The 16,013-nt window shown below is 48.6% G+C and overlaps 1 protein-coding gene across 8 annotated transcripts in view; it reads left to right on the top strand.

The window, feature by feature from the left end:
- Positions 1-16,013, top strand: part of LOC140411110 (uncharacterized) — a 154,896-nt gene that overhangs the window by 94,934 nt on the left and 43,949 nt on the right. For 3 of the 8 annotated variants that reach the window (XM_072500159.1, XM_072500156.1, XM_072500154.1), the window contains exon 4: positions 3,104-3,157. The exons of 2 other annotated variants lie outside the window; for them this stretch is intronic. In XM_072500159.1, coding sequence (XP_072356260.1) covers positions 3,104-3,157 — 54 coding nt within the window. The remainder of the gene's footprint in view (positions 1-3,103; positions 3,158-16,013) is intronic. 3 more of the 8 variants (XM_072500160.1, XM_072500157.1, XM_072500155.1) reach the window with 1 other exon arrangement.

Below are 16,013 nucleotides of genomic sequence, written 5' to 3' on the forward strand. Positions count from 1 at the left end.
AGATCTTGGGGGGGGGGGTGGGGGGGGGTGCGGGGAGCAACTTTCTTTCTTTCTTAGATTTCAGTGTGATTGGGTGGCAGGTCACCGAGGAGCAACATCAGGAATTATTGGAGCTGTGTATTGTGTGCCTGACTGTGGCAGCTTTCATTATTGTTTCCAGCCTTTGTGATGCCAGCAGCCTAAGTGATCTGTAGAACAAGCAGTTGAAAAGGATGACCTCTCTCTCCACGCTCCTCCAGACATATAATATCATTTTAATTGATGGAGAATATACTTCTGTAAAGGTGAAAACATACAACACTAGCCCAGACATCACTGTGTTGGTGTTTTTTTTCTCCCTTCGCACAAAGAGCCAGGCCTAGACTACTCGAGACTCTATTGTGTTGAAATGGGACACGCTGCCTGCCGGGCCCCGTCTTCAGTCTCAACAGCAACACTTATATTTTGCTCAAGGATTTAAAAAAAACAAAAACAACTCACCCTTTTAACCCGTTCATCAACCATCTTCTGCTTCTGGGTTGATCGCTCTTGTGGTATGCGGTCACCGTGGTAACTGGGAGACGGCTAATTCAAGCCGAGGGTCCTAACCAATGTACTCGGAAGCAGAATCCCTGAAGGTACTGAGGCAATTATTCACAGAATAAGAGAGGGGGAAGAAAACATCTACTGCGGATAGCTTGAGATTTTAGGTCAACGTCTCTGCTCTCTACTCCTTTAATAGTTGATCAGGCTTTAAATACCGACTATGTAAGGACCCCTCACCTGCAAACACCCCAGTTTCCTTGAAGCTCCCAACGGTGTGTTGCATGAGTGAAATAAGAGAGCATTTTCTTCAGGATGTTCTTTTTAAAGGAATATTTGGCATTGATATGTTTTTTGAGCTGAGGCCCACTCATTGATCCCATTGAACTTGGGCTTTTCACGAAGAAACCCCTTCCTTCCACAGATGGCAGGTCAAAAGAACCAGCGAGGAGGTGAGGAAAATTTCCAAAAGGGAACAGGGTAATGGTTTGAAGAGGGGAAAAAAAATGCAGGGCTATGAGGGAAAGAAGAGGGGAATAACCGGCCAGCTCTTCCAAAGAGAGCGAACAGGCTTTATGGGTCAAGCGGCCTCCTTCTGCACTTCAAACATATGGGGCTGGATTCTCCGCAGCGGAGAATCCAATTTCACGCCGAAATCAGGCCCGGCGTCGGTCCGGCGATTCTCCGGGACCCGAGAATCAGCGTGATCTCTGAGTACGCAGCGCGGCTGGGGGCCCATTTACAGAGGCCAGCTCAACAATCCTCCGCTCTCAACCGGCCGAGTTCCCGACGGCGTGGAACTAACCTGGAATTGCCGGTCGGGATGCTGGCGTGGCGGCTGTGGACTCAGTCCGCGGCCACCCTGGTGGGGGGATTAGACACCGGGAAGGGGGGGGGGGGGGCTTATAGGCGGCTGGGGGTTAAATCCACGCGGTTGGACGCTCGGGCGCGCGGCCGATCAGGGGGTGGGGGGGGGGCTAATTTTTATGTCTGCCTCCGCGGTCCGACTCCGCCAAATACGCACGGTGCGGCTGCTGCAGGCTGCCACCGTGCGTATTTGCAGACTCGAGGGGCGCGTATCCGCGTCTAAAGTTGCGCAAATTACTCTGAACTGCATCCAATGCTTCTGCTTTTGTCCCTCCTTAAGTAAATTGACCAAAAACTGCACACCGTGGGCGCAATTCTCCGAGCCTCGCGGCGGGCCGGAGAATCGCCGCAACCGCGCCACGCCGCCCCAATGCCGGTGCACGATTCTCAGGTGCAGAGAATCGGCGGCATTTGCGCCGGCGCGTTTGGCGCGGCGCCGGTCGCGGGCCGATGTCCATGGCCGGGCCGCCGATTCTCCGGCTGGGATGGCCACATGGAAACGGCAGAGTCCCGCCGGCGCCGTTCACCCCCGGTCGCTGCCGACGGGAGCTCTGCGCGAGGGGTCGGGGAGCAGCTTGTGGGTGGGGGGGGAGGGGAGCTCCGTCCCCGGGGGGCCTCCGATGTGGTCTGGCCCGCGATCAGGGCCCACTGATCGGTGGGCCGGCCTCTCTTAGCGTGTTCAAAGAAAGCCGAGGAGTGACTTAATTGAGGTGTGCAAAATTATGAGCGGAATTCTAGAAACAGGGCACATAGATTCAAGGTAAGAGGCAGAAGGTGTAGAGGGGACATGAGGAAGAAAGTTTTTACGCAGAGGGTAGTGGGTGTCTGGAATTCGCTGCCCGAGTTGGTGGCAGAAGCAGCGAACCTAACTTTTTAAAAAGTACCCGGTCCTGAGGGCGACACGGTGGTGCAGTGTTTAGCGCAGCTGCCGCACGCGCTGAGGACCCGGGTTCAATCCCGGCCCCAGGTAACTGTCCGTGTGGAGTTTGCACACTCTCCCCGTGTCTACGTGGGTCTCAGCCTCACACCCCAAAGATGTGCAGGCTAGGTGGATTGGCTACGATAAATTGCCCCTTAATTGGGAAAAAAAAGAATTGGGTACTCTAAATTAAAAAAAAAAAATGTACCTGGATCTGCAGCTTAAGTGCTCTAAGCTGCATAGCTATGGATTGGGTGCAGGAACGTGGGATTAGAAAGGGCACTGGGTGTCCTTCTGGCTGGCATGGACAAGATGGACCGAATGGCCTCCTTCTGTGCTGTAACCTTTCTAATATTCTGTATTAAACTGAGGCCCGTTTGCCTTCCCAGTTGGAAACATTCCCCTTGCCACTGTGTCTCCCTGGGGCCCTGGTCAATTTTTATCCCTCCACAAACATGGCTGAGACAGATTATCTGGGCATTGTCACTCTGCTAATCAAACGGGAAAACGGTTGCAAGTGGGGCTTCCGTGTTTCCTACAAGACAGCAGTGACTACACCTTCAAATATACTTTATTGGCTGTAAGACACATTGTGCAACATCATGCCATTTTGAAAGGTGCATTTGTTCCTTAATTCCATTTACTGCTTTTTGGTCTTATTGTACCCCATGTAGCAGTCTACAGCATGCATATTGGCACAATGCCATTCTGCTGACCTATGTTTTATATCTCTGAAAATAATCTAGGTAGGGTTTTTTAAACTCCATTTTTAATGTCTAATTTTATTTTCCTTAGAAGATGTTACTGAAGAAAAGCTGTGGAGCTAAAACAAGAATTATTAAAATTCGAGTGAGTATATCAAGCCGTGATTGAATCTACAGCCGCTCCTACCCGCTCCACACCTTTTGTGCCACACACCAGGTCTGATTTTAACTTTGGGCGCATTTTGGGAGACCCTCTTTGAAGCTTTCAGTGTGACTCCCCAGGTTATTTTAGTCCTTGAGCCTTTTAAAAATATTTTTGCCCATAACCCACCCAGAACCAAGAAATTGAGGTTTTGGGAATGGGGTCATAGTTGGTGAGCTGGAGTGGGAGTTTAGATTATCATTAGATTATCATAGAATTTACAGTGCAGAAGGAGGCCATTCGGCCCATCGAGTCTGCACCGGCTCTTGGAAAGAGCACCCTACCCAAAGTCAACACCTCCACCCTATCCCCATAACCCAGTAACCTCACCCAACACTAAGGGCAAATTTGGACACTAAGGGCAATTTATCATGGCCAATCCACCAAACCTGCACATCTTTGGACTGTGGGAGGAAACCGGAGCACCCGGAGGAAACCCACGCAGACATGGGGAGGATGTGCAGACTCCGCATAGACAGTGACCCAAGCCGGAATCGAACCAGGGACCCTGGAGCTGTGAAGCAATTGTGCTATCCACAATGCTACCGTACTGCCCATCGGTTTCGCTTGAATGAAACCTGGGACTCTTAAGGGTTAAGTTACGAGGAATTATTGCCCAAACTCCGAATGCATTCCAGCGAATTTAGTAGGTTAACGGTGATTGAACCAAAGTTGCCACGATATCGAGGAGAACCAATAGGCCAGGTGGAGAGAAAATACTTTTGCTGGTTATTGACTCCAGGACTCTTGGACTGGGCAGGGTAACCTTAAAAATTAGTGCCAGACCTTGGAAACCCTTTGACGCACGAAGGTTAGGAGACATTTGGAATTCTCTTCGCGCAAATGGTACTTGATACCAGATCAATTGTTAATCTTAAAACTGAGATTGATCGATTTTTTTTTTTTTTGCCAGTGCAAAGTATTTTGTTAAATTTAGAGTACCAATTCTTTTCTTTTCCAATTAAGGGACAATTTAAGCGTGGCCAACCCACCTACTTTACACATCTTTTTGGGTTGTGGGGGTGAGGCCCACAGACACGGGGAGAACCTGGTGCTGGGATCGAACTCGGGTCCTCGGCGGCAGTGCTAATCACTGCTCCACCATGTCGCCCTCCTATTTCTTATGTTCTTACGATTTTCTTTAATTTTTCCATCTCAATTTAACAGCGCTCATTTGTAATGTAAATTCACAAACGGCAGGGCATGCCAGTAAAGGGAGCACATAAAGCAGCCACATGCTCGAGAGGGGTGTCCATGTATGACAGTGGAGAGGGTTAAGCATTTGTGGAATTTCACAGAGCATTCATCTGTTGATCAAGCTAATCTGCTATCAAGTAGGCTAGGACACCTGACTACAAGTCAATACAGTTGCTGCCATCTTCAATTAATGGAGGAGCCCATTTTACAAACTTATAATAATAATCACTTATTGTCACATGTAGGCTTCAATGAAGTTACTGTGAAAAGCCCCTAGTTGCCACATTCCGGCGCCTGTTCGGGGAGGCCAGTACGGGAATTGAACATACGCTTGTTCTGCGTTACAAGCCAGCTGTTTAGCCCACTGTGCTAAACCAGCCCCTAAAACTTTGGTGCAAAGGAAAGAAGCGACTAGTTTTTCCAACCTGTCACACACACAGTTGCAACATCTAGGGCGGCACAGTGGTTAGCACTGTTGCTTCACAGCACCAGGGACCTGGGTTCGATTCCCGGCTTGGGTCATTGTCTGTGCAGAGTCTGCACATTCTCCCCGTGTCTGCGTGGGTTTCCTCCGGGTGCTCCGGTTTCCTCCCACAATTCCCGAAAGATGTGCTTGTTAGGTGAATGGGACATTCGGAATTCTCCCTCTGTGACCCGAACAGGTGCCGGAATGTGACGACTGGGGGATTTTCACAGTACCTTCATTGCAGTGTTAATATAAGACTACTTGTGACAATAAAGATTATTATTATTATAATTAGTGCATCACCTCCTTCCCTCCTTTGGGGCGAGAAACCAAATAAAAACGGATTTCTAACTTGGTACAGATTTGAGCACCTGTTTTCTCACTCACCACAGGTGCTGCCTTATTTGCTGAGTATTTTCTGTTTTGAATGAGGACATTGTAGGGCTTGTGGCCTCATTCTGAAGAGAAATGCTGAGAGTTTTGAGGTTCAGGGAGAGGGGGTTGGGTTGGAGGTCTCGGGCTGGAGCGGGCCTATTTGTTTTATGCATTTAAAGTGAAAGGCAGCAAGTGTGGGAAACAAAAACGAAGCCACGTGACTGCAGTAAGACCTGTACTATTCGTAAATCAGTAATGAAGGCAGAATGATGCCTGGAGTACCAGATAACACTCTGTGGCATTGAGCGACTGAGGGACCAAGAACTGACCTCTGACAAAGCGCAGAGCATGAGACGCAATGCAAGACCAAGTGAAAGTGGGGCAGTGCCCTTCAGATAGTTTCCTGACGGTGAAGTGGGTTGGAAACTCCCTGGGTATTCTCTGCCCGCGGGTTTCTCGGCGGTGTAGGGTGACCACAATGGGAACTCCCATTGGCAGGTAGCGGAAACGGAGGATCCCGCTGCCAGCGAGGGCACACCGCCCAGGTGTGCTGGCCTTCATTGGTCGGGGCATTAAATATAAAAATTGGCAAATCATGTTGCAGGTGTACAGGACCTTAGTTAGGTCTCATTTGGAATATTGTGTACAATTCTAGTCACCACACTACCAGAAAGATGTGTATGCTTTGGAGAGGGTACAGAAGCGGTTTACGAGGAGGTTGCCTGGTATGGAGGGCATTAGCTATGAGGAGAGGTTAGATAAACTCGGTCTGTTCTCACTGGAACGACGGAGGTTGAGAGGCGACCTGATAGAGGTCTACAAGATTGAGTGGCGTGGATAATCAGATGCTCTTTCCTGGGGTAGGAGAGTCAAGTACTGGGGAACATAGGTTTAAAGTGCATGGGGAAAAGTTTAGAACAGATGTGCGAGGCAAGCTTTTTACACATATATGGAACGCGCTGCCTGGGGAGGTGGTGGGAGCAGCTACGATAGTGCCATTTAAGGGACATCGAGACAAATATATCAATAGCGTGGGAATGGAAGGATAGGACTCCGTAAGTGCATGAGGTTTTAGGTTAGGCCGGTACCATGGTTGGCGCGGGCTTGGAGGGCCGAAGGGCCTGTTCCTGTGCTGTACTGTTCTTTGTTCTTTGTAAACGCAGCTAGCGGACCAGCGAATCCCGTCCCCAGTGTTTTGGATAGTCAGGCGCAAAGATTCAACAAAACAAAAGCTGGCCAGAAAGGTGAAGTCGCCTTAGTCCCAGATAACCAATAGGCTGCTTTCCCCCTTTGAAGGTGAGAGCTGACTGGTGGCAATTTAACCTGAGGATCACCATACCTCGGGCGAGGGGCAAGGTTGAGAAGGCGGGGCCTTCATGAATAACCTCAGCCGGTACGGGGAACTGAACCCGTGCTACTGGCCTCGCTCTGCATCACACCTCAGGGACTGCAGCGGTTAAAGAAGGCAACTCACCACCCCCTTCTGAAGGGCAATTAGGGCTGGGCAATAAATGCTGGCCTAACCAGTGACGCCCACATCCCGTAAATGAATTTAGAATAAACAAACCAGCTGTCTAGCCAACTGAGCTGAAGCGGCCCCCTGTGTAAAGTAAAAGCTGAGCCAATGGAGTGTGTAATGAGAGGCCTGGTAACTCAAAATGAATGAAGGAAGTTTCAAGGTTTGCTTGCTCAGTACTGTTTGTGGAAGGTGCAGATTATGATGCCTTCCCCTTTTGTTGTTACATTTGCTTTGGAAATATATGGGAGAAAGGTCCATTGTGTGCGAGCATTGATCATGAAGATTTGTCAGTGGGTCACATGGAAGTGTGAAATCTTTCTAAAGAGTAACGTGACAGACTCTGAAATATGTTTGAAGCGACAGGGATAATCGACCTGGAGCTTAACGCTGACAGACCTGGACTTGGAGCCATTGTACTGGTGGTGGTTAACATTAGAGCGAGTGCTTGTGTCTCAAATATTGAACAAATTCTGAAATACAAACTGCGGAGGGAAGACGGCAGAATTCCCACATGGGACCTGGGTAATCGCAGACCACGTACTTTGGAAAAGTGATTTCCCGAAGAGACTGTTGGAAATGGCTGTTCGATGGAATTCACAGGCAGGTAAATGAGGGAAACTTATCCAGGAGCTGATACAGAAATCTTGAAAACCAGCAGATATTTCAGCTGATGCATCACGAGATAGAATCATAGAAAAGTTACAGTACAGGAGGAGGCCATTCGGCCCATCTTGTCCATGCCAGTCCGAGGACACCCAGGTGCCCTTTCTAACCCCACCTTCTTGCACCCGGTCTGTAGCCCTGTAGCTTTGAACACTTAAGGTGCAGATCCAGGTGCTTTGTCTCTGCCTCCACCCCCAACTCGAGCAACGAATTCCAGACTCCCACTACCCTCTGCGTAAAAAAAATTCTTCCTCATGTCCCATCTACACCTTCTGCCTCTTATCTTGACTCTTATGTTCTCTGCGTCTAGAATTCTCCACCAGGGAAAACAATTTTAGCCCGTCCGCCTTATCTCTTCCCCTCATAATTTTGTACACCCAAATTAAGCCATCTTTCTTTGTTTCAAGGAAAATAACCCCAACCTATCCAAACTCTCCTCACAGCTACACTTTTCTAGCCCTGGCAACATTCTTGTGAACCTCCTCTACTCTCTCTCCAGAGCAATAATGTCCTTCCTGTAATGTGGCGACAAGAGCTGCACACAATACCCCAGTTGTGGCCTCACCAGTGTTTTATACAATTCGAACATTATAACCTTACTTTTATATTCTATACGTCTGCCAATGAAGGAGAGCATTCCATATGCTTTCTAACAACCTTGTCTACTTGAACTGCTGCATTTAGGAACCTGTGTACTTATGTGCCAAGCTCTTTCACTTCATCTATCCCTCTTGGTATATTCCCATTTATTGTGTACTCCTTATAACTATTTGACCTCCCTAAATGCATGACCTCACACTTCTCTGCATTAAATTACATCTGCCACTTTATTGCCCACTCCACCAATCTATCAATATCGCTTTGCAGATTATAGCTATCCTCTACACTGTCCACCAGTCAGCCAATCTTTGAATCGTTAATATAGATTTAGATTTACTGTCACATGTACTGAGGTACAGTGAAAAATATTGTTCTGCGTACAGTCCAGGCAGATCACTACACATATGAAAAACAAAGTTACAGTGAAAATCCCCGAGTCGCCACATTCCGGAGCCTATTCGGGTACACAGAGGGAGAATTCAGAATGTCAAATTCACCTAACAAGCACTTCTTTCGGGACTTGTGGGAGGAAACCGGAGCACCCAGAGGAAACCCATGCAGGCACGGTACCTCTGGAATCAGGGGCGGGCGCCAGGGCCAGAAGCCGTGACGTGCCGGCCCAGGGGGGTGGGTAGCTGGTGGCCTCAGTGGCCAGGGCACCCAGCCGTGGCGGCCGGTATGGGTGCCGGCATGTGAGACAGGGTTGGGGGGTGTAGGGTTACGGGCGTGTCGGATGCGGGTTGGTGCCCGGGACACACTGCTGCCTATTCACCGTGGCCGCCCTGAGGAGGACTTGCAGTTTCTTCCAGCACTGCTGGCCAGTCCGGACGTTGTTGCTGGTGGCACTGACTGCACTTTTGGGCGGGCCTTGAACTTGGCCTCAATTAATTGGGTCTTTCCCAATCATTCGTATCGATCTTCCTCCAATAGGGGGGTGGTTCCCTGATTGCTAGGCGTGTCCGAGGTGACCGTTGGTCTGCTTTGTTTGAGTCTCTTCTGGCACCGGGGTGTCTGCCTTAACACTGTGTATCTAAATGTTTCCCTTTTGTCCCCGGAGATGGCTTGTTAGTATGTAGGTTGCTTAGCAGTTTCTGTCCTGTCTGAGGGCTTAAGGTTCTAATCAACAGACAGAGCTTGCACCTGCTCGTTTCTTAGTATTGTCCAATTTTCCCTGCAGCCTTTGCAAGTGTCCATTTTGTAATCGGGACGTGGCCATCCCAGATGGCTACACAGGTCTCCGACATCGGGGGCTTTGAGTCCCTCCAAGCTAGCAGTATCCGTCTCCGGGCTACCAGGGAAGCAAAGGCCTGAACATCTGCCTCTTTCTCCTCCTGGATTCCCGGGTCTTCCGACATCCCAAAAATCACCACCTCTGGACTCATTGCCACCCTTGTTTTCAAAACTCTGGACATGACGTCCGCAAACCCCTGCCAATATCCCCTAAGCAGAACATGTGAACATGGTTCGCTGGTCCTCCCGCACATTTTGCACAGCTGTCCTCTACCCCAAAGAATCTACTCATCCAGGCCATTGTCATGTGGGCCCGGTGGACCACCTAGAATTGGATCAAGCTGAGCCTGGCGCATGTTGCAGTCACATTGACTCTGCTGAACGCGTCCGCCCATTAGCTATCCTCCATCCCACCACCCAGCTCCTCTGTTTGCATCTCCTCCACCCCCATGAGTTCTTTGTAGACGTCCGAGACACTACTCTATCCTGGATCCCCCTTAGTTGCAGGAGTGGGAAGGATGATGCCTGCCTGCGCAGGACGTCCCGCACCTGTAAATATCTGAATTTGTTCCCTCTTGCCAATCCTAACTTCTCCTCCAGCGCCCTCAAGCTAGGGAAGCTCTCCTCTAAGAACAGGTCCCCCATCCTCTCGATTCCCGCCCTTCGCCATCCTCAAAACCCCCCATCCAAGCTCCCCGGAGCAAACCGGTGATTGTCACATATTGGGGGACCAAACCGATGCTCCCACTGCTCCAACGTACCTCCTCCACTGACCCCAGATCCTCAAGGCCACCACCACCAGGGGGCTGGTGGAGTACCGTGCCGGCAGGAACGGTAGAGGTGCCGTTATCAGCACCCCCAGACTGGTGCCCCTACATGAAGCTGCCTCCATCCGCTCCCAAACCGACCCCGCCCCCACCACCCATTTCCTTATCATGGCTGTGTTAGCCGCCCAGTAATAATTATTGAAATTCGGTAGGGCAAGCCCCCCCTCCCCCCCGGTCCGCTCTCACCAAAGCCGCTTTGACAGCATCTTGCAAACCTGTGGCGTCTACCACTTTGGACAAGGACAAGATTCCTGGGAACGTCACCATCAGCAAGTTCCCGACAAGCCACCCACAATCCTGCCTTGGAAATATATCGCCGTTCCTTCACTATTGCGGAGTCAAAATCCTGGAACACACTCCCTAACAGCAGGTGCTGCAGCAGTTCAAGGAAGAATCATCACCATCACCTTCACAAGGGCAATTAGGAATGGGCAATAACTGCTGGCCACGCCAGAGACATTCCCATCCCATGAGCGAGTGAAAAGAAAATTGTGTGAAACTCCCTGTCTCCTTTCCCTGAAGGTGCTGCACCTCACTGCGGTATATTCACAGCCATCATCTGGTAACTTTTTTATTAGTTCATGCTGGATGCAGACATTGCTGGCTGGGCCAGCATTTATTTCCCATCCCTAATTGCCCTTGAGGGTTAGTTAACATGTCATATGTAGACCAGACCAGGTATGGATGGCAGATTTGCTTCCATGAACCAGATGGGTTTTGACCACAATTAACAATGGTTTCATGGTCATCCTTCGTCTTCGTTAATTCCAGGTTTTTATTGATTTCAAATTTCACCATCTGCCATGGTGGGACCCGACCTGGGTCCACAAAGCATAACCCTGGGTCTCTGGTTTACTAGTCCGCTGATAGTACCACAATGCCACCGCCTCCCCTTGTGACCATTCACACCTGTGTGTGAATGGTACATAAGAACTAAGAGCAAAAGGCAATTCAGCCCCTCAAACCTGCCCACCATTCGATCTCATCTCGGCCTCAACTCCACCGTCCTGCCCGTTCTCCATAATCCTCCAACCCATTACTAGTTAAAAATCTGTCTAACCCCTCCTTAAATGTATTCACTGTTGCAGCATCTATCGCATTCTCGGGTAGCGAATTCCACAGATTCATAACCTTTTGAGAGAAGTAATTTCTCCTCATCTCTCCTAAAACTATGACCTCTCGTTCTAGATTGGCCCACAAGAGGACGCGACCGCTCTACGTCTGTCAGTATCATCTTATATACGTCAATTTGATCTCCCTTCATTCTTCTGAACCCGATAGCGTATAAGCCTAAACTGCTCACTCTCTCTTTGTACGACAAACCTCTCCGCTCTGGCATCAACCTTCTGAACTGCCTCCAATGTTACTACGTCTTGCCTCAAATAAGTGGATGAAAACTGTGCCCAGTGCTCCAGGTGTGGTCTCACCAGGGCCTTGTATAGTTTCAGCGGCACTTCCCTATCAGGGGAATAGATAGAGGAGACAGTCAGAGACTTTTTCCCCAGGTGGAACAAACCATTACAAGGGGGCATAAATTTAAGGTGAATGGTGGAAGATATAGGGGGGGATGTCGGAGGTAGGTTCTTTACCCAGAGAGTAGTGGGGGCATGGAATGCACTGCCTGTGGAAGTAGTTGAGTCGGAAACATTAGGGACTTTCAAGCGGCTATTGGATAGGTACATGGATTACGGTAGAATGATGGGGTGTAGATTAATTTGTCCTTAATCTAGGACAAAAGTTCCGAACAACATCATGGGCCGAAGGACCTGTTCTGTGCTGTATTTTCTATGTTCTATGTATGTGAATGATTCCTTGTTTAGAGGATCTCAGTTCTTTAATCTTATCTGTGTACCTGGGTCTCTTTAGTTTGGAGCAGCGTCACAATTTATAAAATAATGAAAGGGCTGGATTGTGTGTCTCTTCACAGATTATCCCAGTTTGATGGACTGGGGTGGATTGGGGATCTGCTTTTGAACTATGCAAAGTCAGGAATAAACTGGGGTCTCCATGGTTCCTCTCCCCAGAGGGTAATGTGACTCGATGGGTCCTCACACTGTCTGTGTGGACTGGATGAGTTCTTGACCTGGGCAGAGCCTGGATCATGTAGAAGCTATGAGGATAACTCATGGGAGCAGAGGCTGACACGAGGTGGCCTGCGTAAGCTCTTTTGAAATTATTCATCAGCTTTTGCTGACTCGCTAGTTGAGTATGTGTGATGAACGGTTACTGCCTTATCATCATGTAAGTGATGTCCCCTTTAGGACCGGGCTTGGAACCCTGGAGACTCCGCCTCTGGTTCCGCCCATCTGTGAGCCATATATAAAGGGCTGTCTCATGGGCGGTGTAGCAGTCAGCACTTGTCTCAGCTCTAACATAGTTCATAGTCTAATAAAGCCTTCTTTACAGTTTAATCTCTAAGCTTCGTTATTGAGGGTACCTCAGTATGGATGTGTCAAATGAGGGGGCGTCTTGATAGAAAATGTATTTAACTGTGTACAGAGGGGTGTTAGCGATATGCAATAGATGGCCGATTAAGTGGGGAATGTTGCAAAATTCAAGGGGCGGGGGGGGAGAAGCATAAAAATATTTAACAAAGTGTAAATGATTGAAGACTGTGCAATAGAGTAATGTACAAGAGTTTGTATTCCTGGGGACTGGGCAGAGGTATGAGTTTTCCAGCAAGGAAGCCTTGAGATGTTAAACAAAATCTTAATTTTCCGATCCGATCCCAAGTATTCCATGCAAAGCCATTGTTGGAGGGCTGGGTGAAGGCATTGGATTTGTGGTGCATTTGCTTGTCCTGTAGGGACCTGACTTGTGTTCTCAAATGTTGAGATTGCTCGAGGACAGAGCCATTTCCATTTTACCCATGTAGAGGTGTCCAAATTGCAGGCGCTGAGATTGGCTTGCTATTTGTCTTTGAGTTTGGGACGTCCTGTCGCGAGAGTGCCTATGCTCAACTTCGGTATGTGAGAATCATTCATGCGAACCACGTGGCCCATCTGCCGAATTCTAAGCTGCTTGTTGCCAGGCGATGAGTGATTTCATCATCCAGAGTGGTGGTGTTGGAGAGAGTGCCCCCAAGATAGCTAAACTGCTAAACTAAGTTGAGAGGCATATTGGCGATTGTGTCTATGGAGTCTTGGAACTTATAATAATAATAATAATCGCTTATTGTCACAAGTAGGCTTCAATGAAGTTACTGTGAAAAGCCCCTAGTCGCCACATTCCGGCGCCTGTTCGGGGAGGCCGGTACGGGAATTGAACCCGAGTTGCTGGCCTTGTTCTGCATTACAAGCCAGCTGTTTAGCCCACTGTGCTAAACTTGTGACCAGAAGCAAATCTGTACGAGATCTGTTTTTTTTTTTTCAGACTTATTGTTAAGGCCATGCTCTTAAGGCTTTCACAAAACAACATGCCTTCAGGAGTGTGTCCTGTTAGAACACAGTTGTCGACAAGCAGGGGTTCACTTAGTTGCTGGATCGATGGGATGCAATGGTTTTAGTCAGTCCCATACATTCCCAGCATCCTATGGAGGGAAGAAAATTGGTTTCTGCAACCTCAAACCAGCAGCTCAATATGATAACCAGGAAATGACTAAAGGATACATGCCTATCAGGGCACAGCCTTTATAAAACTGAGGGGGAGGTCGGGTCAGAGTGACTGCCCTTGATGTCAAGGCTGCATTTGACCAAGGGTTCAGCCAAGGAGACCCAAGTGAAAAATCAGTCAATGAGGATCTAGGGAACATTTCTCGAGTGACTGGACTCTTAGCCGACACAAAGCAAGATGGTTATGAAGGCCAATCATTTTACAAAGTAGTCCAACTGATCAGCAGACCATCCGTCACCTAAAACATTCAAACCCTGCACCACCGATGCATGGTGACAGCAGTGTGTACCATCTACAAGATTCACTACAGCAACTCACCTAGGCTCCTTTGACAGCACTTTCCAAACCTGCGACCTCTACCACCTGGAAGGACAAGGATGGCAGACCCATGCGAACACCACAACTTGCAAGTTCCCCTCCAAAGCATGCACCCCCTCCTGACTCTGAACTGGACACCATTCCTCCAATGTTGCTGGGTCAAAATCCTGGAACTCCCTTCCTATTCACACTGTACCCCCACCAAATGGACTGCAGAGGTTTAAAAAGACGGCTCCACGAAACCTTCTCGAGGGTAATTAGGGATGAACCTCGCAGACACCTCCCACATCCTGAAAATGAATTTTATTTAAGAAGAGGAGCCATTTATTGAAGCATGCTTTTCCCTTTAACGAGACATTATAAATTCCAGACGCAACAGCTGCAAGCCATTAACTTCTGGTCAAATTAATTCACAACAAAGGCCGAGAAACTTCCTGCAGGAATTGTTACAAGCAGTGGATAATAGGGCTGGGGTATTTTCAGAACAGCACCAGGATACTGCTGGAGTGGGAGGTGTTAAATCCAAAGAGTACTTCATCTGATGCAGTGACCTAACGACTTGCGAGTGTTGCCTTAGCGTGTGTCAATCCCTTGAGAATATAATCTTTTTTTTTCACAGCCATCCCTCTCTGTATCCTGTTTTTCTTTTTTTTTTTAATTTCCTCGTGTTGAACAAATTATTCCTCTTTTCAAATTGGTGCTTATGTGCTTTCTGTCCTGTATGCTTGGCTGGTGACATCCTAATTGTTATAGGTGTGGCAATAAATACATTTAAAATGGTTCTGCAGTTGATGACAAATGACTCCGCTTAAAGGTTAAATGCCACAAGGCTTCGACAAGAACATTCCCAAACCTCTTTTCCCACTCTCTCTCTTCCTGCCTCAGTATGTGTTGGTAAGATAGTCGACTCTCCAATCTTTTTTTTTAAATTAGAGTACCCAATTATTTTTTTTTCCAATTAAGGGGCAATTTAGCATGGCCAATCCACCTATCCTGCACATCTTTGGGTTGTGGGGGGTGAAACCTACGCAGTCATGGGGAGAATGTGCAAAGTCCACACCGACAGTGACCCAGGGCTGGGATTCGAACCCGGTTCCTCAGTGCTGCAGTCCCAGTGCTAACCACTGCGCCACGTGCTGCCCCTGACTCTCCAATCTTAACAGTCTCATGGTACAGAGCCATTGATGTGAATCCAGAATGGGCCCTGTTAACTCCCTGGGCCTGAGGGGTGACTTAATTGAGGTGTACAAAATAATGAGGGGCCTAGTTGTGGGTAGACAGGAAAGGCTTGTTTTCCATAGCTGAGGGGTCAATTACCAGGGGTCACAGATTTAGGGTGATTTGAGTATTAGAGGGGACATGAGGTAAAACCTTTCCACCCAGAGGCTGGTGGGGGTCTGGGATTCACTGCCTGGGTTGGTGGCTGAGGCTGAAACGCTCAGCTCATTTAAAAGGAACCTGGATCTGCACCTGAAGTGATGTAACCTGCAGGTGCTGGGAGGTGGAATTAAAATGAGTGGCTAGTTTCTTTTATCTCTCTCTCTTTGTCGATGCAAACATGATGAGCTGAACGGCCTCTTTCTGCACCATAACTTTTCTCTGGCTCTATGCACGGCAAAATCCTGGCATGGATAGAGGATTGGCTGACTGGCAGAAGGCAGAGAATGGGGATAAAGGGTCTTTTTCAGAATGGCAGCCGGTGACTAGCGGTGCACCTCAAGGGTCAGTGCTGGGACCCCAACTTTTCACAATATCCATTAATGATCTGGAGGAAGGCACTGTTGCTAAATTTGCAGATGATACAAAGATCTGTAGAGGGGCAGGTAGTATTGAGGAAGCAGGCGGGCTGCAGAAGGACTTGGACAAGCTAGGAGAGTGGGCAATGAAGTGGCAGATGGAATACAATGTGGAAAAGTGTGAGATTATGCACTTTGGAAGGAGGAATTTAGGCACAGACTATTTTCTAAATGGGGAAATGCTTAGGAAATCAGA

Source organism: Scyliorhinus torazame, chromosome 4 (assembly GCF_047496885.1).
Source record: "Scyliorhinus torazame isolate Kashiwa2021f chromosome 4, sScyTor2.1, whole genome shotgun sequence".
Taxonomy (NCBI): domain Eukaryota; kingdom Metazoa; phylum Chordata; class Chondrichthyes; order Carcharhiniformes; family Scyliorhinidae; genus Scyliorhinus; species Scyliorhinus torazame.